The 23,938-nt window shown below is 39.2% G+C and overlaps 1 protein-coding gene across 1 annotated transcript in view; it reads right to left on the reverse strand.

Moving 5' to 3' along the window:
• Window positions 1-4,051: 4,051 nt before the first annotated feature.
• mgat5 (alpha-1,6-mannosylglycoprotein 6-beta-N-acetylglucosaminyltransferase) overlaps window positions 4,052-23,938 on the reverse strand; it is a 155,065-nt gene continuing 135,178 nt past the window's right edge. The window contains exons 12-17 of the mRNA XM_017694627.2: window positions 22,819-22,968; window positions 17,083-17,229; window positions 11,658-11,774; window positions 11,144-11,218; window positions 10,781-10,938; window positions 4,052-9,674 (exon numbers count right to left, since the gene is read on the reverse strand). Coding sequence (XP_017550116.1) covers window positions 9,476-9,674; window positions 10,781-10,938; window positions 11,144-11,218; window positions 11,658-11,774; window positions 17,083-17,229; window positions 22,819-22,968 — 846 coding nt within the window. The 3' untranslated portion in view covers window positions 4,052-9,475. The remainder of the gene's footprint in view (window positions 9,675-10,780; window positions 10,939-11,143; window positions 11,219-11,657; window positions 11,775-17,082; window positions 17,230-22,818; window positions 22,969-23,938) is intronic.

Raw genomic sequence — 23,938 nt, forward strand, 5'->3', positions numbered from 1 at the left:
GTTTGTTTCTGTTTAATTACCCTACTATCCTTTGTTTAGTCCTGGATCACTAACACCACTCCCGCTTGTTCGAAAGGTATTGGTGGTCCATTTTTCCAGAGAATGGCTGCTACCTTGGAGAGCTCAACTGCAACACACACAGCTCTGATATTCAGACGCCACTGAAGGCCTTCATTCCTTGGTGTTAGGGTTGGAGCTAAACTCTGCGGGGTGGTAGATCTCCAGACCCAGGACTGGGCACTCAATGGTTAAAGGTGTTTGTACATAAAACTCTAAATCTGTATAATTAGCTCTTTTAGAGATGGAACTAGTTTTCCAGAGAGAAGAATCTGTAGTAATCCATAATCAGAGTAGTAGTGGGGTGTCGTTTTCACAGGTGTCAGAAAACGTTAGGAAGTGCAAAAGTAAACGCCACTTACTTTTTCCTGTGTTGCTCCAGTGTTCAAACGTTAATAAGACTTCACTGATCCAGCAACTGCCCAACGGCATCCGTTATAAGTACATTCTGAGTCTTGTCTTTGTTTCTTTTACAGTACAGGGGAATGTGTGGATATTAGCAGCAGTGATAAGTGACAGATAGTGATTAGGTTGAAAACTGCTGGAATATTTCTTTATCCCACGTGACACACGTGAGATTTCTACCTCTTTTTTGCAGACATGGTGGTTCCCGTCATGTCGTAAACTACAGTGATGATCCTTCAGCACATACAGTTCAGTTTAAAACCAAACTTCAAATCAATTGAAATCGTGCACAGGAAACGGGGCACACTTACTGAGTAGTCAGTACACTGTCAGCAGTCCACTGCACTGCAAGACTTAGAATAGCACAGGTGCAGTGCTGTAAAGTAGCACAAACATTAATCATGTTCATAGTACAGTCACACTTCAATATTACTTGATGTAACGGATTGGAGAAACATGTGCCGATGGACTTTCTATACATTTTCAGTTCTGAAGAAATATTGTTGTTAATCAATGTTGTATTCATTGTAAACATTCAGATTTAATATGGAATATCAACCTTTTGTGCAGGAATTGATAAATAATACATGTACATACAATAGCGAATGTATCAATAGTAGGTCGAGAGGTTGGACGTACATATTAGAGCAGTAGTGTTATGTTTAGGGATAAATCTGTAAGCAGTTTTTGTTTTCTGTATTGTTACACACATCATACAAATGAACTGAACGAGAGGGTAAATGTACAAAATATGTACAAAAATGTTCAAACACTTCTGAGTCTGTTTTCTGGGCACATGTTAAAGGTGTGCTCCATACAAAACCTGTAATTTATTATGTGGTGCCGTACTATGTGGTCAGTTTTGAAGACTTTAGTCAGCAGTTTCCAAGCACGCTGTAGGTAGAGGAAAAAAGGTCGTGAATAAACTACTGATTATGTGACCTGAACTCAAACTTAAGAAATGGAAACTAGTCTCGCTCACCATCTACTTCATAACGTCCACTATGCAGGTGAACAGTTACAGACTGCAGCCCATCTGGTGTCATGCAAAATTTGTCAGCCCTCACCCCAAGTCATCATTGGTCACTTTCTCACTTTCTGACTTTCTGACCACTGCTGAGTTGAGAGAGGAAACTGTTTCCAAAAAGGTTGGGGCGCTGTGCAAAATGTGAATTAAAACAGAATACAAAGTTGTGCAAATTATATAAACCCTATATTTCATTGAACATAATACAAAGACAATATATCAAATGTTGAAACTGAGAATGTTTTTTTTTTTTTCAAAATATATACTCATTTTGAATTTGATGCCAACAACACGTTCCAAAAAAGTTGGGATGGGGGCACGTTTACCACTGTGTTTCATAACCTCTTCTTTTAATAGCACGCTGTAAGTGTTTGGGAACTGAGGAGACACTGCTGTAGTTTTGAAATTGAAATGCTCTCTCGTTCTTGCTTGATACAGGATTTCAGCTGCTCAACAAAGAATTTCATTTACCGGACGGAGAGAATTGTGATTCACCAGACCACAGGATACTTTTCCACTTTGCTTTAGGCCAACTTAAGTGAGCTCGGGCCCAGAGAAGGCGGCAGTGTTTCTGGATCCTGATTATATATGGTTTATTCTCTGCATGAGTTTTAACTTGCATTTGTAGATGCAGTGACAAACAGTTCACAATCATCTCCGTTCTTAATGCAGAATTGGTTTCAAGCCTTGTCTTTTGCATACAGAGATTTCTCCAGATTCTCTGAATCTTTTAATGATATTCTGTATCATAGATGATGAAAATCCCAAAGGTCTTTGCTATTTTATGTTTAGAAACATTATTCTTGAATTGTTGCACTATTTGCTCACAGAGTTTTTCATAGAATGGTGAACCCGCCCCATCTTCTGAAAGGCTCAGCCTCTCTGGGAGGCTTTTTATACCCAATCAAGTTGCTGACCTGTTGCCAATTAAGTACGAGGTGTTTTTTTTTTTTTTTTTTAACCAGCCTTTTGTTGCCCTGTCCCAACTTTTTTGAAACACGTTGCTGGCATCAAATTCAAAGACAATACGATTTCTCAGCTTCAACGTTTGATATGTTGTCTATGCACAATTTTATCAATAAATATTGGGTTACAGGAGTTGCATTGTATTATTTTTACTTACATTTTGCACAGCACCTCAACTTCTTAGGGTTGTATTTGGGTTGTGGAGCTGATTGATGAGCGAGTTTTTGTCACAGCTCTCACATTTTATGCTGTTATTATTATGTATCACACATATGAATTTATAAATTGTGTGGAGCACAGCTTTTCCACAGTATTGGGGGGGATTACCAATTGAAAATGCTACAGATGGCACAATACCACTTCAAAATTTCTCGATGCTGATATTGAATCCTTGAGTATCGACTGATGCTGATATTTTGTTTATGTGACGTGCCAATTGACCTACTGAAATAAATGAATATTGTTTATCTGATGATTCTGGCACTCAGATATATATTAATAGACACTTTGTCCATTTGAGTGCTGGAATTTAGGATAGATTTGTTAAAGGACTGAATTTTGCCACTCTGATATCCCATCCAGCATTTTTTGCTGATATCAGCCCAAAACTGGTATTGGACCACTGCCATCTTTAGAAAAGTCAGTAACACTTGAACTTGCTACACTGACATAGCCATGCCATAAACCTGCCATATGCTGTCATGAATTGTAAGATTTTGTCATGTTCTCTTTACCAGGAATGGTCAGGACAGCTGTCATAAAGTTATGTTATTACAGCTTAAAAACATCATGGCATCTGTCATAATTACTGGTAATGGTAACAAGACTGTACGACATCTGCCATGACGTTTATGACATGTTATGTCAGTGTTTAATCTAGACTAAAATGCATCCAGAAAACTGGCCCACTCAAAGGTTATGCTGTCACAGGCCTTACTCTGGACCCTCGAGAATGTGAACTGTGATGTTTACGAAGTATTTTGTAGACTGTTGTAATTCAAGCCTTTTAATCAAGGCTCATTGATTGTATATTTGGAGCTTTTCCAGGTCTCTGAGCGTCACATGTAGCAAATATAACGTTACTTAGTGAAGGTGGCTGCACTAGTGATAGTAATTAGTAACCCTTTATGTACAGTACGGTGTGACTTGCATATTATGGTAATAGAAACGCACTGCATTGCTCTTTGGTGTAAATCCTTTGCGACTTGTATACTGTATGCAAAGCAATGTCATAGGACTCATTAGTGCAGATGTATATTTTGGTAGGGATCTAGCTGTGCTCCAGTACTGTTTGACTGAGTTCTTCAGCCCTCGTCAGAAACACCTGCTCAAACAACGCCCATGCAGATGACATCTTTGCTTTGTTAATGCAGCAGGTTAACCACTTATACAAGTGTGGTTAGGACTTACGCTGTCAGCCTAAAGGCATTTCTGCATGGCTTAAAGTCACGAAAGCGCCACATAGCACAGAAGCTGGCAAGGGGCCTCTAGGACTCTGTTCCAGTGTACATAACTAAATGCTGATAAGGCTGACGGGCCACTCTGTGATCAGAACAGGTGTGTGCGTGATGTATAAAATGTACATACTGAAAAGAGTGTTGTTTTAGAGTGCACAATCACAGCTTCCTGTGTCGTCACAGAAAAGTTTATTGAAAAATAAAGATATATCCTGCTCATCAAAAAAAACAATGAAAACAAAACATTTATCCTTTTTTTTGTCTTCATTATGGTCTCTATCAATAGATCTCTTCTAGCAATGTCCACATGAAACAGTCCAAAGGAAATGAAAGATTGACAAGTTAGCAAATGAGTAGATGACAAAAAAAACAAACAAAAAAAGGCAAAAGACAAAAAAAAATAGAAAAAAATTCCAACCTCAGGATCATTTGCATTTATTTCCAACAGTATGACAATTCTTACTGGAAAGGTAATTGCTGACCATAATGCTTTACTAATCATCTTTTTTTTTTAAATGAAGCTTTAGTGACTGACCTGTGGAAGGCAGCGCAATGATCAGTTTGATATAAACAAACACAAACCCCTCTTATCCACAAGTGCACCTTTCATATTCTATTCCAACAGCTGAAAACACATCTGCACGATCCTATCAAACTAGATATTTGTGTATTTTCATCACCACCATCAAAACATTTGGCAAAACTAGTTTACTCACAAACGTTAACTATCCTTTGCTGTCTCTATTAAACAGCCGTGTCTGCTTAGCTACCATTCCTCCATCCGCACGGCTCTCTATCGCTCTCTATCTAGACAAAAAAAGAATCTTACATCCACTAACCATCAGAAGGCACATCATGAAAAGAACGTAAAATCAGTAGCTTGGCTTTAACATCATGTTATACACAAACATCTCAATGAAGAAAAACAACAAAAAGTGAAGCTGAACGGTTGAAGTCATCAAATAAGTTAATAGTATGCCGAGAACTCAGAGAGACCCATTCGTATTTACAAATGTGCAAACGTGTAAAAGGAATCTGACATCGGAGGCGACGCTCATGAGGTTCTTGCTGGCTTTTTAAGACCCAACCCAAACCAAGAGTGCGGTGCTTGTCCAGGACACGGACACTGAACAGGAAAAGAATGATATGCTTTGCATTCCATCATATATGGTGTCACTAAACCATCCACTGTGCTTTAGAATTTTATGAACCTTTTAAAATCATTTCTGATGTAATTTTTGTAAAAATGAGAATTTACCAACTACTACTGACAATATAATTTTGACTTCTATGTATCTGTACTGTGCAAAAGTTTGAGACCACCTACCTTGTTTTATTTTAAAAAAAAAATTTTAAGTTATTAATTTTGAGGATATTTGAGTTAATCCACTTGCATAAGGGAGGGGAAATCTGAGTTAAAATATTGAAAGATCTAGAGAAAATGGGACTCCTAATAACTGCAAGGCCTGACAGACCACAAAAACAGTCACCATTACACAAAGTGAGATCTCCACAATAACTTCAGACTTCCACACATATTTCTATCTACCCTTCCTGTGGCTGAATGCTGTAAAGCAAATGTGCAAGTCAAGTAAAGAAGCTGCTGATATTCTTAGAACAACAGACTGACCACCCCCGTGTCCAGCATAATTTTTGGGAAAACATGGAACACGAGAAACAGAAAATGCAACCAACTTCTAAGACTGGACTTTGGGGTTGTGGAAAAACTTCACTGCATATTTCCTTGAACAACTGAAAGCAGGTCAGCTAAAAATGACTGGAAGCTGTTATAAAGGCAGAGTGAACACACAACAAACATGCATTTCATAACATTAAAATTAAATAAATGAACGGTGGCCTCTCACTTTTGCACAGTGTGTGTGTGTATATATATATATATATATATATATATATATATATATATATATATGAGGTCCTGGACAACCACCGGCGCTTAAACACACTTTAAATTACTCTGATAAATAATATTTCCCTCTGTCAAGAAAAAAATCAATTCTCTATAAATAAAAAATAAAAATCACCAGAGATAAAAGATCTGTATATAAAATAAATTAAACAAACAAAAAAAAACACTAGCATTACCCAACTACCATTTGAAAACCCTTATGAACAATTTTACAGTGTTACATCTGGTGTTACATAATCAGTAAATATGTTAGGATAGTGCATTTTCATTCCAGAAAGAAAAAAAAATTAGGGTGATTTCGAAATTTCTGCAGGCAAATGAAGAATTCAAGAATTCTGACCTGAAACAATGTTAAAAAAGCAACAGAAGAGTAATCATTTTATAAGAATTTAAAAGTGGCAATCTGTTGCGTAATATCTACACGTGTGGGTTTTTTAAATGCTTTACAGAAATAAAACATCAGTATTTGTGTTAGAGACCAATCTGTGATGGAAATGTATGTTCAAATTACGGTAGCTTCCTTTAAAGTCAGTGATGTGAAATACTTGTGTCGCTGCCAGCCAGCTGTGTGTGTGTGTGTGTGTGTGTGTGTGTGTGTGTGTGTGTGTGTGTGTGTGTGTGTGTGAGAAAGAATTATTAACATTATTTACTGGCAGTTGTGTTTTTCGGTGCTGCAGTGATGAGTGTGTAGCAACGTCCCATCACCGACGACCTCTAAGGTGTGCTGTAACGTATGTGGGGGGGGCAGATCTGTATACTTCTAATGGCAACACCACTTTTCTTGCAAAAGTTCTCACTAGCAGAAGGCAGGAGAGTGTATTCACGGGTCAGTAAATAAAAACAATCCACCATGCACATCATGGCAGATCGAAGGTCAGGAAATGTAAAGGAATACTCCAGTACTCCAGCTAATATTTATCTACAGCACACAGCTGATTACCACTGACAGTGTTTCTGCTGACTTTAAACTCACTTACAGTGGAAGCCAATAGGCAGCTGCTGAAGTCCAAACGTGAAGCCACAATCATTAAACTTCAACAGTTCAGGTGTTAGACTGACACAGATTAAAGGGGTTTGACACACAGTTTGTCAGCTACAGTTGGGGCTTCTGTGACGCTGTATCCTTTTCTTTGAATTGGTTGGTTTTTACAATGCAATGGGCAAAGTGCACCAAACTAAAAATGTGGCTGATCGGCCTGACATTTGTCTGGGATATAGACACTATTACTTTCACAAAGCCTGAATGACCATTTTAATCTTTCATTAGCCTATCACAGTAGTAAACCCGACCGATCACATGTTTTCTCAGTACAGTACTATAGTACAGATCTGTGCAAACATCTTCGGCATAAAAGCACATTATTTAAAACTATTTATCTTGCCTATGAGTTTGTATTTTCTTAGCTGATAAAAAACAGTATCTATTTATCAAGCCTAAAGAACAAAGTTTGCTTAACCACAACTGATTTAACAAACGGTTGATTTTCCACATCATATATCGGTTTGGTAACAGTTGAACAAACTCACATACATAAAATTACTCCTCATCACACTCATATTTTCTGTATTTACTGTAATATTCAAGTTTTCTTTTTTATTTTACTGCTCAGATAAACAACTTTCTAAAATGTAATTTTCTCAGGTGTGTAAGAGTTTTGCACAGTACTGTAAAATGTATTATTATCCTGCCCCTTCTATTAAAACAGAGAGGCTTAAAAAGCCGGACATCTGCTTATTCATGACTGAATGCTTTGTCAGGTCAAATTTAACCAATCAGGTCTCTGATGCTTGGCCAAAAAAATGTGCCGTGACCCATGTGCCAAATTTAAATGCAATACCTCTGCTATGATTTTATTGCTTGTCTGCCATTAGCAGAGGCACGTGCTGCAAGAACCGTGTGAGCATCAGCCAAACATCAATTGCTAAATGAGGTAAATTATGAGGGCAGTACAGTGATCCTTCATGACCTTACCCAGTCCACATCAATGAGGGATCAGGAAGAACGCAGGTTTGATTCCTGACTTCTTAGCTGTTGTCTGAATTTGTGACATCCATCAAAAGCACAGCTGGCTTTATTTGATGGAGGACTGATTACATGAACTAGATATTGGACGATAACTAAGCTAATACGTCCAGCTCAAATCATAATGGCCTGTTTATGTGTTTATGTATATTTATTATTTATTCTAATGTTGGTGTTTTTCTACAACATGCCTGCTGGCTTTACCTATGAGTGAGTTTTGTGTCAAATGAGTTTTCTGTTCTGAGAAAAACAGCACGGTCAGTGTTAATGCACAAGCTGCAAAGGCAGTAGATAAAGATGAGGATATTATTATAAAGTATTCCTTTAAACTATATGCATGTGTGCTTGTATGTGTTTGAGCACTAAGCGCTGTAACACCTCTATACATATTCAAAACTAGTATCTACATTTGGATGCCCCTCTCTCCAGGCAGCCTGAACACAAGAGCTACAGTGAAAAAGTCTAGAAGCTTCTTTTTCCACAAACACACACACACACTGCGTGCTGCACTTTCTGGGGGTAGGGGGTTCCCAGAACTGCCAAAACTGCCAAAATATTCCTGTCTCGTGAGGTTGGTCCCGTGATGTCGGTGAGCACGGAGAACGGGAGAGAAAGGAAGAGAGGAGACCTGGGAGAGAGGGAGAAAGAAAATAATGCAGCACTGCAGTAGTATCTCCACACAGGCAGGGGGCAGTGAAGAGTTCCAATTCCCTGCCACTCCTCTTCAAGTATTTCAGGCCATAATGGGTTCTCCGAGTCACAGAAAGATTTGAAAATGAACACAAATAAAAAGTTCAGTCCAGCACTCAGTCTCTCCTCTCTTTCTTCTCTCTCCCTGTTTTGTCTCTTCTGTCTTTTCTTTTTATTTTCAGAGCGAGTTTTTTTCTGTTCAAGGCGAGGTTGAGGTGGAAACAATCGTCCTCAGGCCCGTCATGCCAGGTCCCAGAATGTGTGGTTGTGCATGTGACTGTCAGTCTCAATTTCTACAATACTTCCACCCCCCCTTCCATTGTTGTATAAGTGATACAAATGCAATAGCTTAATCGGCTACTGTCTGCCATCGTCATTTGTGTATTATCCTCAGGGAAGAGTTTCAAACGTCCCCATAATGTCCCATTAATGTCTCTGTAACGTCTCCTACAAAACATATAACTCAGATTTTTCAATTTCTTTTTCTTCATTCGATTTCTTTGAATTTCTTGTCTTTAAATAACTCAACTGTGAGATCAAATGCACCTTCCCCCTGCAGAGAAGTCTGAACTGCATTCAGCCCCATGAGTTTGCTTGCTTGTCATAAATGGCCTTTTAAGTCGACTGGCTATAGTATACAGGCAGCATAAATACCCATATGTATGTCACACGGTGAAGAACTACTGGAGTGTTCTTTGGCCATCAGCAGGCAGTGTGCCTCCGGCTGTCCCTTTGGCATAGGCAGCATCACACTGATGTGGCAGAGACTGAAGATTGGCGAGAAGAAGGGGAAGTCAAACAGGAAATGCTATACACAGCCCACCACCAGAAGCTGTACACAAACAGACAGGAGCTGCACCACAGCTGTGATCCTCAGTTCAGGGGGAAACACTGGAGTGCGTGAGTGTGTGTGTGTGTGTGTGTTATAAGCAGCCTTTGCAGAGCGCGACCTGGCCCTTCATGTAGTCCCTGCAGGGGCAGACGCGCTGTAGAGAGTGATGCGCTCCCGCGCAGCTGAAGAGCAACAGGTCAGACTGCAGTACGCAGTGACGTGCTGAAGCACTGAAGGCTGGAACTACAATGTCACCCACACTCTCCACTGTTTTACATTCCACCCCGAACCTGCGGAGACAAAGTGAATTAACACATGTTTACTGCGCTAATGAAGTCAAACTAACACAGCTCTCATCATTAAAGAGAGCAACAAAACTACCCACTATAAGGCATAAGAACAGCTGATCTGAGAATGATTTGGCCGGATCTGTGGCCAGGGTTGGGATGCAACAGAATATAAGTATTAATTATACATATTCAGAACACAGAAATGAAGCATCTATATTCAGTCCAAATCACATTTTGTTAAGACAGCATTCAGAACAAAGTTACCTTTTACATTATTAGGAGAATATTTCTAAAATATTAAACAGGTTTAATATTTGAAGGATGATGGAACTGAACAGTTTACTCAGTTCACACAATTCTCAATGGATAACCTTAGGATCGGTGTTCTACTGGGCTTGTGTTAAAACTTTTGTATCTTTGCATATTGCATAATATTATTATTATTACTGTTAATAATGATATTAATATTGATGATGTAATTATTATTTTCCCTTGAATATGATCAGCATTAAACTTCACTATTCTTCTATTTTTGGCAACAAACTTCTCTATAGATTTATGCCAATAACGCTAGTTCAAACTGAACTGTAAGAGCTATAGACAGAGAGAGTGAAGGGAGGATGAAGGCTCTACAGGATAGTGCTCTAAATCTTCATTTAGGTCATAAGGGGGTTAACATGGACCTTCGTTGACCTTTCTGAGAGAGTGCTTGGGCTTTTTATATGCTTGCAGCCCTACAGATTTGGCATGAAGATGTAGAGTACTACAGTGAACGTCACAGAAAGGCCATGAGAACGGAGGCCATGGGCTGGAGTCCAGAGATTAGGTTTGGGCAAGGGAAAGAGACAGGTCAGTATAGTAGACAATGTCACCCCCATGCGGTGTAAAGTAAATGTTACAGAAACAAGAGAAAAAAAATGCTACAGATATTAATCACACACAACGGGCACTGCACTGCCCTCTGCTGGAATGTGTATGCATGGCAGGTGACATCATATCTTAGTACTGTCCTCATAAACTCACTGAACCTGTTGCCTTTTTTTGTCATTGTCTGCTTTGACTGAATATATGTGTTTGCTTGTCTGTGTGCGTATGTGCAGACTGACCTGGCCAGGTCCTTGTCCTTGTTGAGGTGCTGGAAGAAGGATGGCTCACAAATGAGCTGCTCCTCCTGACACACCTGCTTACAGGATTTCCCCACTGGAGCCAGTTTAACCTGCAGAGCACTGAGCGGTGGCCACATCACCTGACCATGACAGAAATCCTGCAGAGAGAGAGAACATTTGATATTTCATTTTTACAAGGTTTGTGAAACGGTTTGGAATAAATAAAATACCCCAGCAAAACAGCAGTGGCACTGAAAATCTGAGCACATCTTTTTTTTTTTTTTAAAGACAAATAAATACAAAAAGGTTATAATGATATAATTTATTAAAATAATAACACCAAACAAAGATGCACAGATGTACCTGGTTCTCTATGAAGGCGTTGAGTCTCTGCAGCATCCCCTCACAGGTGAACTCATATGGTAGATATGGCTCAATCTGGCCAAACACAAAATTACACACAGTTACATTTTCAATCTCTGTTCTTTTGAAGCAAATAGCACCAATGAGCAACTGTAATAACTGTAAAAGATTTAAGTGTAGAATAGAATTTACAACCATTTGTCTCTGTGTTTGCACACTGTGAAATTAGACCTCTGCATTTAACCCATCCGTGCAGTGAAACACCCACATACATGCACACTAGTGAACACACACACAGGGCAGTGAGCACGCTTGCCCTGAGCAGTGGGCAGCCCTATCCATGGCGCCTGGGGAGCAATTGGGGGTTAGGTGCCTTGCTCAAGGGCCCTTCAGTCATGGACCGTCAGCCAAGGGGATCGAACCGGCAACCTTCCGGTCACAGGCCTGGTTCCCTAACCCCCAGCCCACAACTGCCCCCATGCACAATGTTAATGATATACATAAATGTATGTACCTTCTGGCTGAGGATGCCTCTAATAGCTCTCTCCACTTCTGCAGGGTTCTCTATATCCACAGTCCAGACGTGGGGCTGTCCAATATATACTTCAGCATATGGGTGCTGGGAAGTCAACTAGAGTAAAATAGAATAAACAAATTCCTAAAATCACTACAATGTAATAAACACATTAAAATGGAAGCAAACAGCTGTATAAAGTAAAACAAACAAAGCAATTATCACACTGATTATTAGATAATCTAAATCTCCATCAACAGCAGATCAGCAGAGGGAAGCCCTCAGTCCTTCTAGATGAAAAAGAAAATACATGTCTGTATTTTTTATTTCATAGAATTATGATGTTTATATTTCATCTTTGCAATTATTTTAGCAATATTTGTAGCAAGTTTTGGTTAAAAACAACATTTAAGGTCTTGAAGTGCTCAATGGAAAACTGTACTGTTTCTTTCCTGTGGTTTCCAGAGTATCCGAGTTTGGAATCAACCATATTTTGATCTTCATTGGACCAAGTTTGTTAGGGTTATAACTCAGCTGGTTTTAATTTATTTTCATTTTTTAACCAAGTTTTGACATGTGTCCCAAACTGAAGGCCAGGCTCCAATAGTCAGTCCTCGTCCACTTGGCCTTGTTACTTCCCCTCGACAATCTCTGGTGCCATGTCCAGGACTGCTCCATTACTTAATTAGCTGAAGTGAAGGGTTTTTAAATGAGAGCCCTCAGAGAGGTGAGGGATCAAAGTAACACCAGTGACGACTTACCAGCAGAACGTGCCTAGAAATCACTGTGACTTGACTCATTTCTCTTTTCAAACCCAAAACTAATGGGAGACAAAGCTACTGTATTCGCTCATCTGCCTTCACATGCATATGAACTTGTGTGACATACCATTCTTAATCCATAGGGCTTAATATGATGTCGGCCCACCCTTTGCAACTATAACAGCTTCAACTCTTCTGGGAAGGCGTTCCACAAACTTTAGGAGTGTGTTTATGGGAATTTTTGACCATTCTTCCAAAAGCGAATTTGTGAGGTCAGACACTGATGTTGGATGAGAAGGCCTGGCTCAGTCTCCACTCTAATTCATCCCAAAGGTGTTCTACTGGGTTGAGGCAGGCCAGTCAAGTTCTTCCATACCAAACTCACTCATTCATGTCTTTATGGACCTGCTTTGTGCACTGGTGCAGTCATGTTGGAACAGGAAGGGGCCGTCCCCAAACTGTTCCCACAAAGTTGGGAGCATGAAATTGTCCAAAATCTCTTGGTGCTGAAGCATTAAGAGTTCCTTTCACTGGAACTAAGGGGCCGAGCCCAACTCCTGAAGAACACCCCCACATCATTATCCCCCATCCACCAAACTTTACACTTGGCACAATGCAGTCAGACAAGCACCGTTTTCCTGGCAACCTCCAAATCCAGACTCGTCCCTCAGATTGTCAGACGGAGAAGTGTGATTCATCACTCCAGAGAACACGTCTCCACTGCTCTAGAGTTCAGTGGCGGCGCTTTACACCACTGCATTCGATGCTTTGCATTGTCCTTGGTGATGTAAGGCTTGGATGCAGCTGCTTGGCCATGTAAACCCATTCCATGAAGCTCTCTACGCTGTTCTTGAGCTAATCTGAAGGCCACATGAAGTTTGGAGGTCTGTAGTGATTGACTTTGCAGAACATTGATGACCACTGTGCACTATGCACCTCAGCTTCTGTTGACCCTGTTCTGTCATTTCACTTGGCCTATCACTTTGTGGCTGAGTTGCTGTTGTTACCAATCGCTTCCACTTTGTTATAATACCACTGACAGCTGACTGTGGAATATTTAGTAGTGAGGAAATTTCACGACTGGACTTGTTGCAAAGGTGACATCCTATCATGGTACCATACTGGAAATCACTGAGCTCCTGAGAGTGACCCATTCTTTCACAAATGTTTGTAGAAGCAGTCTGCATGCCACAGCTTGGTTTTATACACCTGTGGCCATGGAAGTGATTGGAACACCTGCATTCAATCCTTTGAATGATTGAGTTAATACTTTTGGCAATAATGCATTTCTAAGCTACAACAGTAACTTACGTTAAAATGCTTAACATTTCAAAACCATCAAATTTGATTTGCTGGGCTCTGAGTTACAAATTACAAATAATGCTAAGAACTACACAACAACAAAAGAAGTCTCCACAATTCTACTGTGTTTATTGCCGGACAAAATAATTAACCACAAACATTGTATTTGTTACTCAGACTTAAATGTTTTACATTGTAAAGTTTCAAGGCTAGCTTAATAGCTCCCCAAGGCCTACATGCTGAGGGTGCACATGTTTCGTTTGAATAATCCTCACTGTCACCTCTTCTCCTTTTCCTGCAAGTGGCCACTTTTGTAACACATGTGTGACACACATCCCAATGGTGAGTCAAAGTGGGAGAGGAAAACAAAACTGAAATGGGCTACGGTCTTTCTTGAAATCCTCTAATGAGTCTGCTGTCAATCAGGGCCAATATATAACCTTACTGGACACTCCACGACTGTTGTCCATAAATGTATGCATCTGATTTGTGGTAGTCATGGACAGCAGTCTCTAACTGTACACTAGCAAGATGCAGCTACAAGGGTGGGTCCAGTTAGAGACTGTTGCCCATGGGCTGATGCATCTGATTTGTAGTAGTCATCCTCTGGCTTTTCATCAGCGCTTGGTTTCTGACCAAAGAGCCGCTCTTGATTTGATATTTTTGGGTGGTGGACCACTCTCAGACAGTGACACTGATGTGTGTAAAGACTCCAGCAACACCACTGCTGTATTTGATACCACTCATACCAGTGTGACCTATACTACCACCTCAATACCAGGTCAATAGCTGACAATGGCCCACCTCTCAAATAATATCTGATCAAGAGCAGTCCTGTGGTCAGAAATTGACCAATGACAAACGAGTTAGAGAGTAACTGACTAATTATACATAACAGATAGACAATCTGTAGTACAACCCTAATTCCAATGAAGTTGGGACTTTGTGTAAAACATACGATGATTTGCAAATCCTTTTCAATCTATATTCAATTGAATACACTACAAAGACAAGATATTTAATGTTCAAATGGATAAACTTTATTGTTTTTTGCAAATATTCACTCATTTTGAATTTGATGCCTGCAACACATTCCAAAGAAGTTGGGACAGGAGCAACAAAAGACTGGGAAAGTTGAGGAATGCTCAAAAAACACCTGTTTGGAACATTCCATAGGTGAACAGGTTAATTGGAAACAGGTGAGTGTCATGACTGGGTATAAAAGGAGCATCCCTGAAAGGCTCAGTCGTTCACAAGCAAGGTTCACTACTTTGTGAACAACTGCGTGAGCAAATAGTCTAACAGTTTAAGAACGTTTCTCAATGTGCAATTGCAAGGAATTTAGGGATTTCATCATCTACAGTCCATAATATCATCAAAAGATTCAGAGAATCTGGAGAAACCTCTACAAGTAAGCGGCAAGGCAGAAAACCAACATTGAATGCCCGTGACCTTCGATCCCTCAGGCGGCACTGCATTAAAAACTGATATCATTCTGTAACGGATGTTCCCACATGGGCTCAGGAGCACTTCAGAAAACCACTGTCAGTGAACTCAGTTTGTCGCTCCATCTACAAGTGCAAGTTAAAACTCTGCCATGCAAAGCGAAAGCCAGATATCAACAACACCCAGAAACGCCGCCGGCTTCTCTGGGCCTGAGCTCATCTGAGATGGACTGATGCAAAGTAGAAAAGTGTCCTGTGGTCTGACGAGTCCACATTTCAAACTGTTTTTGGAAATCATGGATGTCGTGTCCTCTCTGATCATCTCTGATGGTGTGGGGGTGTGTTAGTGCCCATGGCATGGGTAACTTGAACATCTGTGAAGGCACCATTAATGCTGAAAGGTACATACATGTTTTGGAGCAACATATGCTGCCATCAAAGCAACGTCTTTTTCAGGGATGTCCTGCTTATTTAAGCAAGACAACGCCAAGCCACATTCTGCATGTGTTACAACAGCGTGGCTTCGTAGTAAAAGAGTGCAGGTACTAGACTGGCCTGCCTGCAGTCCAGACCCGTCTCCCATTGAAAATGTGTGGCGCATTATGAAGCGCAAAATACGACAACAGAGACCCGGACTGTTGAGCAACTGAAGTTGTACATCAAGCAAGAATGGGAAAGAATTCCACCTACAAAGCTTCAACAATTAGTGTCCTCAGTTCCCAAACGCTTATTGAGTGTTAAAGTAAAGGTGATGTAACACAGTGGTAAACACGCCCTTGTCCCAACTTCTTTGGAACGTGTTGCAGGCATCAAATTCAAAATGAGTGAATATTTGCAAAAAACAATAAAGTTTATCCGCTTGAACATTAAATATCTTGTCTTTGTAGTGTATTCAATTGAATATAGGTTGGAAAGTATTGCAAATCATCGTATTCTGTGTTTATTTATGTTTTACACAACTTCCCAACTTCATTCGAATTGGGGTTGTAGTACATCTATATAGTGATCTATACAGTTGCATTTTGAGTAACTTTTTACTTTCACTCCACTACATTTCAAAGTCAAATATCTTACTTTTTACTCCACTACATTTTGGTGAAATCTGTCGTTCCTTTTGGCTCATGTGTGTGTAAAAATGTAACATGTCAAAACAAAAGAAGTGTGAACGAAGAACACCAATCAAGGCACAACGGTCACTTTGTTTTTAGCTTGTTTTAACCTGTTGGACATACTGACCCAGTGCAAGCACACGGTTCAACGGTTCACGGTTCAGTGCAGCAGCATAAAATTTTGGGAGAGTCTATTAAACATAAATGATGAACTAACCTAACTTAACCTGACATCAGTGTCAGACTAACTAATGACATTCTATTAAAAGACAGGTTTACCAAGAGTGACAGTGGAGTATTTTCACCTAAAATGAGTTCATGAAGCAAGTCTTGTTACAAAAACAATAATAGGACATTGGAGTCATAATTAAATCGTTTAGTACTTTTACTTTCAATACTTAAATACATTTGAAGACAAATACTTTTGTAATTTTACTCAAATGGAGGTCTAATGGGAGAAACTTCTACTTTTACTGGAGTAATAATTTATCTTGTGTATCTTTACTTTAACTCAAGTATATGATTTGTGTACTTCATCCACCACTGCCAGTTAGTCTATATACCATGGCTGTCCAAAAAAACCCCAAAAGGTTCAAGTCTCCAATACAGTAACATTACAGGAGAAGACAAAAACTTTTTCTAATGTAGGTTAATTCAAAACGTTTTTATTCCAAGCAATTCTGAAGTATTTCTATTGGCCCATTCATCATGAAATATTCAGTCAATGGTGTAGAAATGATGTAGACAATCAATACATTTTTTTTTGGGACAGCAACAATATGGTTTTGTATGTATCAAAAACAGGTACCTCTCTTAGAGTGGGCTTGCCCTTGAAGAAATCTGTGTTCTTGCTGCTTTTAGGTGGGTTGAACTTTGGGTTCAAGAAAGCACAGCCGTTGGCTATAGCCTCCAGAGGGGCAGGGCCTTCATAGGGGAAGGACAGTCCCACAAACAGCTGAGGAGAAAAAGAAAATCAGAATTTCCACAATGCAGCAAATGTTGTTTTCACGCTACATTTAGTGAGCATGTCTTCAGTCATCCAATAGCAAAGGCTGAGCGCAAATATGGCTTACACTGAAAGAAAACAATCTGGCAAAAATTACAAGCTTGCTTTCAAAACAATCTCCTTTCCCTAGGGGAACAGCTAATTCCATGGCTGTCGATTCATTTCTCCAGGCAGCATCTGAGAAACAAGGCAACATTAACACGGTTGGTGTAGATATGCCCTTATATCTCTGTAGGATGAGCCAAGTGCATTTTAATATTTTGCTTGGCTGGTTTTGAAATTCTGAAGCTCATTAGGTCATTATTTTTACATTTTCCTTCTACCACTCTGAAGGATTTCCTGCCATTGCTAGACCACAAATTTGTCTATGCTTGAGACAATTTACAAAAATCTTCTATTTAGTGGCCATTTTCACACATGCGGATGAGCTACAGTTAAGATAACTCAACACAACCGTCATAAACTGGACATTACTGATAAATCAAGAGTTTGCTAAGAATTATCATCACTGAATCCCAACAACAAATGCTTTGCTCTCATCAGAACCGTTCAAATCATTGAAGTTTTCAGATTACAGAAATGGTAAACAATTTTAGTGGCACAGAAAACTAGCCTTCATTATATGCATATCACCGGATTCTTAAAAGATTTCAATGGAGAGTTCTCTCGTACTTAAGGGGCCACAGACTATTACTTTTAACCTACATCCGATCGGTTAATGTTCAAAAAAGGCATATGCACTAAAAATATAACAAAGTAGGTCAAAGCTGCAGTGAACTGTGTGTTTAGTTAATCAATAATCTTTTTTTTTTTAACTGGCAAGTATAATAAAATCCTTTTAATAATATCATTATTTTTAGACATCATGCAGGCCAAGCTGTAAAAAGTTTGGGCACCCCTGATCAAATTACATGTTTTGTTGTTTTTTTCTACACGGAGGACAGTTCCTGTTTATTTGCGGAATTTAACATAACAGGAAACAGTAAAACATGTGGCTTTTGCCACCTTGCAAATAAAGCTCAGCAAATAAACAGGAACTGGGCAAATGCTGCATATTTAAGTGTTTTTCCTGCTCAGAAAACTCAGAAAATCAATAAAACAAGTCATTTGATCAGGGTTGTTCAAACTTTTGCATGTCAACAAAACAATTAACAGTTCATAGAGTGTGTAGGTCGTTCACAGACATCTTGTTGTCCTCCTCCTCTCCCGTGTCTGCTGTTTGAGGGTATCCACCTCCTCTCTGGATCACAGGGCTAATCACACAACAGACTCTTATTCAGCTTCATGACTTGAGCAAATATTTGAGAAGGCCTAGGCCGTGATGCTTGCAAAGGGGGGTGGGGGTGGTTTGGGGGGACTCGAAGAGAGCCACAATAATCTGCTTGTGGAAGCACTCAGGCCTCAGGGCCTTTAGCCTAGTGCAGGTCTAAACACTGGACGCTGAGCACAAAGGGCAGTCTGTGCTCCACTGGACAGATGACCACACGTTCACAGCCCAGCCAGTACAGAAGAGGGCCTTCAGGGGAAAATACACCACATGCGAATACACCACAAGAGTACAGAAATACACTTGAAACACGTTTCATGAGACCACACCACACACACACACACACACACACACACACACACACACACACACACACACACACACACACACACACATATATACAAGAATTAACTACTGAATGAATAATGTGAAATGGCGTAAGTAAGTACAAATTTTGTTGTTTGAAAAAAACATTTTTTTTTTGACATTTGTGGACAAATCAATATTTGATCTTCAGTAAAAGTGTATGGATAGATAAACATATATAATAGAACAAAAAACAAGAACTTTGACTTGAGTAAAAAAACAACAAAAACAATATCTTACTGATCTCTGTGTGAGTTTTATTGACAAATTGTCACACCTTTTAAACTTCAATAAACAGCAGAAATGCATGGTCTTAAATAATAGAAATACTGTAGCACCTGGTTCTGGTTTATCATCTCTTATTTTCAATAATTCTTACAGTATTTCTCACTCATTCTCTTTAAACTAGATGTTGGAACAGCAGTGGATTTGACTGCACTCAGACAAAAGAGCATTAGCGAGGTCAGGTACTGATCTTGGATGATTAGCCACTCCAACTCATACCAAATGTATTGGATGGAGATCACTTGAGAGAACACAGTTTCTCTGCTCCACAGCCCACTGCTGGTGGTCTTTATAGCCATCTAGCTGACACTTGGCATTGGGCATGGTGACCTTAGGCTCATGTGAGGTTTCTCCACAGCGTCACATTGACAATGCCTTGCTATGGAGAATTTACAAGCTGTGTTTTTGCAATTAAACTCATGTTTCAACAATAAGTTCACCTTAAAGTAGCTCAATTCATTAATTAGAAGTGCTGTCTGAATACTACAGTGTACCTCCAATAGTAAAAAATAAGACATTATCATTTTATAATCTTCAATTTCAGACATATTTTAATAGATTTATAAAGGATCCCTGGAAATCCTGATTTAGCCATGTGCATAAAACCTGTAATTTACCAAATACAGATATTAGAATTACAATTTCTGCCAGCAGAGGGCAGCATAGATTTAACTGTCCAAGATCAGGAGGAGGTGTGAGGAAGTATGAAAAAGAAACAGGTGCTATTAATAGCAAACTGTGCTATTGGCTGTACTGAAAGCTACAGCAAAATGTTGACAGAGAGAGTGAATGAGAAAGAGAGAGAGAGAATGACCCCTTCTCTTGTAAGGTGAAAATTTACCAAGCTTGACATTAAAATGGCTGCAGCAAACGTCACTGGCCACAAATGACCTCTGCTCTGCCTGTCTGCTGTCTCCCACAGGGCGATATGCTTGTATTGTAACAGAGGTATGTAAGCGGTGAGGACGGTTTGCTGTGTGAAGCAGTGCATTTCACTCACAAACATGCCTTAAAACATGTGTGTCTATATATTACATTATCAACTCTTATCTCAACATAAATGAGACAATGTGTAGAATAATCACACCCAGTCATAATCCCTACAATAAAAAGAGAGACCAAGAATGAGAGACAGTGATGTATGTACAGAGAAAGAATGAAAGAAAGAGCAGAGAAAGAGGAAAAGAGAAAGTGATAGAACCAAAGATTTCCTCAAAGCCTATTACTTCTTCATAACTCATCTACATATATAGCACTATGCAGAGGTCAGACAGCACCCTTCATTTCTTTCATTTCCAGTCAAAACAACCACTAAGTACGATTTATTCTTTTATTTTTTTTCCAGCAAAAAGCAGAACACTCGCACTGAAGCCTCAATGACTAAATATATTTTATATATATTATAGATATATCATTTGCCTTTATTACAGCTTCTTCTCCTTGAAAGACAGTTTTTCAAACAAAATATGCAGGGATATTTTCCCACAGTTCCAAAGTTCAGTCTTAGAAGTTGGTTGCACTTTTCTGCTTCTCACAAACCAAGCAGAGGAGAAGGGCCTACTTCTCTCAGGGCCTTCTAGGCCTCCAGAGAAGGCCTAATGCTTTCTGAGAACTAAGAAATGAGTCTGTAATTGTATATCATGCTTGTGTTTAAACTCAAAGTATTATGGAATTCAGCCTTTTTTCATTGTTAGGTTCTGAATGGAATCAAAAAGGTTAAATTCTCGAAATGCTCAGCGGTTTCTCAATGTTTTTCTCTGTAGTATCTAGGTAGATATAGCTAAGCAAGCTCTATTATAGGTTAAGACCTAAGACCTGGAGAGAAGTCCTAAGGCATTACATTAACCATCAGCTTATGTATGAAGTGACGGAGGAACCATTTGGTCATCTTTTTGTTAGTGAGGGCTTCTTGACAGCTACACATCCTTTCAGACTCAGTGTGTTGAGTCGACTTTTCACAGTGGAAGAATAGACAGAAACACCTGTGGATGACTCATTTTTTCACCCTGACTTTGTTCCTTTCTCATGAAAATTAAACAAATTGAGTGGTCTCTGACTTTTTCACTGTAGTGTACATCGCTGTCTTTCTTCCTCTTGCTTCCACACATTTCTTCCTAAAATGGGGGCTTATATTTCCATATCCTTATTATAATATGCAAATGACCCTCTGCTAACACAGAGTCCACAATCCGCTCATCTGCATTCATTTGCACACATTTGCATGGCATGTAATTTACGGCTCTGGGCTGGACTGCGCGGCACTGACACTCATGCAGCTGATTAGAACCTGCTGACATGTGGTATAGTTGTGATTTTAACAGCACAAAGAGGTTTTTGAAAACGCTCTCCGGAGTTTAGATTTTTGACAACTTTCTTTTCAGTGTTTTCATGATTTCTAAAAATCCACAAGACATACTTAAAGACGTGACTTGATAATCATTAACTAGAGTTGGGCAGTAACCCTTTTTTTAAGCCCTTCAAACTCCACATATTACAGTGATGGGTGTTACATGGTCACCAAGTAAGTGAACACAGTTCACAATTTTCAGGGCATTATTCAATCAATTTCAAATTTCAAAACTTAAGACTTAAAACTAAAGCAGTCTACGAGCAATAAAAGCTGACGCTGAGCAGCAGCAGCTGGAATATTTACAGTATTAGCAGAAAATGTACACTATAACAGTGCAGATATATCAGCATGTAATTCTCTGAAGTGTAATTACCTAAAACAAGTACAAACTGCTGCATACATGGAACAGCCCTCACTCCTTGTGCAGCGCACAGCTGGAACAGCTGTTCAGGCAGTTAAAGGTGTGTTGAGAGCTGGGGTGAGGGGTCTTTAATAGCTGAGAGGTGCATGTTTTTTGGGCGTGGGATGTAGTTTGGATGTCTGAGAGATTATCTAGTACTTTGCACACACAAACATGAGAATACGACAAACTATTTGGTTTCTTCAGAGGTTTATGTACTGGAGGTTTTTTTATTACTAAAAATGAAATATTTAAATACGAAATTGGTTATTGCCAATATTTGGTTTTGCCAAGTGCTTATGTATCAGTCAGGATGGTATGAGGTTTAAATAGTTAATAGTTAATTAAATGCTATCATCCTTTATCGATGACTGAAAGACATCATGATGTTGAGTCAGTATCATGATGACACCCCACCGCCTCCCCCGGACCCAACTGTCCCCACTGACAGTAGGAAACTTGGTCACAGGATCAAGTTTACAGCCTAATGTTACACCAATTATTCATACTAACAGTTATTTCATTTAAAAATTTTAACTGTGTTTATACAGAGTCAGATACGGGCACAGGACCATGAAGTATTCCCTTTCTCACTGAAATATCTAACTTGTTTTCTGTTTTTATCTGTAAAAAAATCTATTTATAATCTATAAAAAAATCGAATTTTATATATATATATATAAATAAAAAATCTAAAAAATGTAATTATATCTAAAAAAATCTATATCTGTTTTTAAACCAGCATTTCAGTAAATACTTGTATTTTTACTATGGTAGCTAGCTATAATTGGGTCAAGCTAGCAGTCTAAGCTCTGTGCTCTGGTCATTTGATGTCAGCTCTAGGTTAAATAGCAGTGTCTGAGTTCTTACTTTAGTCTCTCTCAGAAGAAATTGCAGGTCTCGGCCACTGAGGATGCCATGGTTTTTGACGTATGTGGGCAGGTGGACGGTGCTGGTGCCATGGACTGTGCCATGCACCTCCATGTATGAGTGGATGATGTCCAGATACTTCTTCTTATCCTAGCACACAGAGAAACAACACAACATAGAGATCAACAAGTTACATACAAGCAAACACGGTGCTAACTTGAAGAAAAAAAAACGTTTCAAGAAGCTATTACTGAGAAAAGGAAACAAAAAAAGAAGAAAATTAGCAAATTTCATGCATGATTCCTTGGAGATTATTAACCAACCATAAATAAACTCAATCAATCTCCTAATCAATCACAACTGCATGAAGACAAATGTGTAGAGAATGTAAAGCTCAGTGTGTTCACATGTATACTGTCTTTTTTTTAAAAGTAACTCCACATGATGAAACTACTTCAGGCCTGTGCATGTTTCATGACACTTCAAAAGCACAGCCACATTTCAAATGATCTACAACCTGACCTGAAAAACAATATACGGGAAACACTGCTCCACAAATGCAAACGTACATTATATAAACCACACAGATGCAAGAAGCAAGACACAAGCAAAGAAAACAATTACACAAGTATATAATAAACAATGTACATGTAAACAACAAACCACGTGCAATGAAAACACAACAAAAACCCACAAGTAATAAACATGTAAATATGTCATAAAGCAAACACATACAGCCAAAAATGACAGAGATAAAAGTAAACAGGAATAACCATAGGCAAATATACAAACACAGAGAGAAAAGACTGGCAAAAAACAACACTCGGGTAAACCAAAGCAAATGACACTAAACAAATCATAACTAATAACAAAAGCTAACAAGAAAGTATAAGACAGATAAAAAAACAAAACAAAACAAAGGGCACTATTTTGCATTCGACAATGGTATCATAAAGAGATTTTAAGTGAACAAGAAGGTATTAAGGCATTTCTGCTGTAGCTCCTGTTTTACACCCTCTCTTCTGATGTTGTGTCCCGAATCACACTAATTCTGATAATCCCAGGATTACAGTCTGTTACGCCAGGTCGCCATTTTTTGATAAGAGATTACCCTGGCACT

Source organism: Pygocentrus nattereri, chromosome 25 (genome assembly GCF_015220715.1).
Source record: "Pygocentrus nattereri isolate fPygNat1 chromosome 25, fPygNat1.pri, whole genome shotgun sequence".
NCBI classification, from domain to species: Eukaryota; Metazoa; Chordata; class Actinopteri; order Characiformes; family Serrasalmidae; genus Pygocentrus; species Pygocentrus nattereri.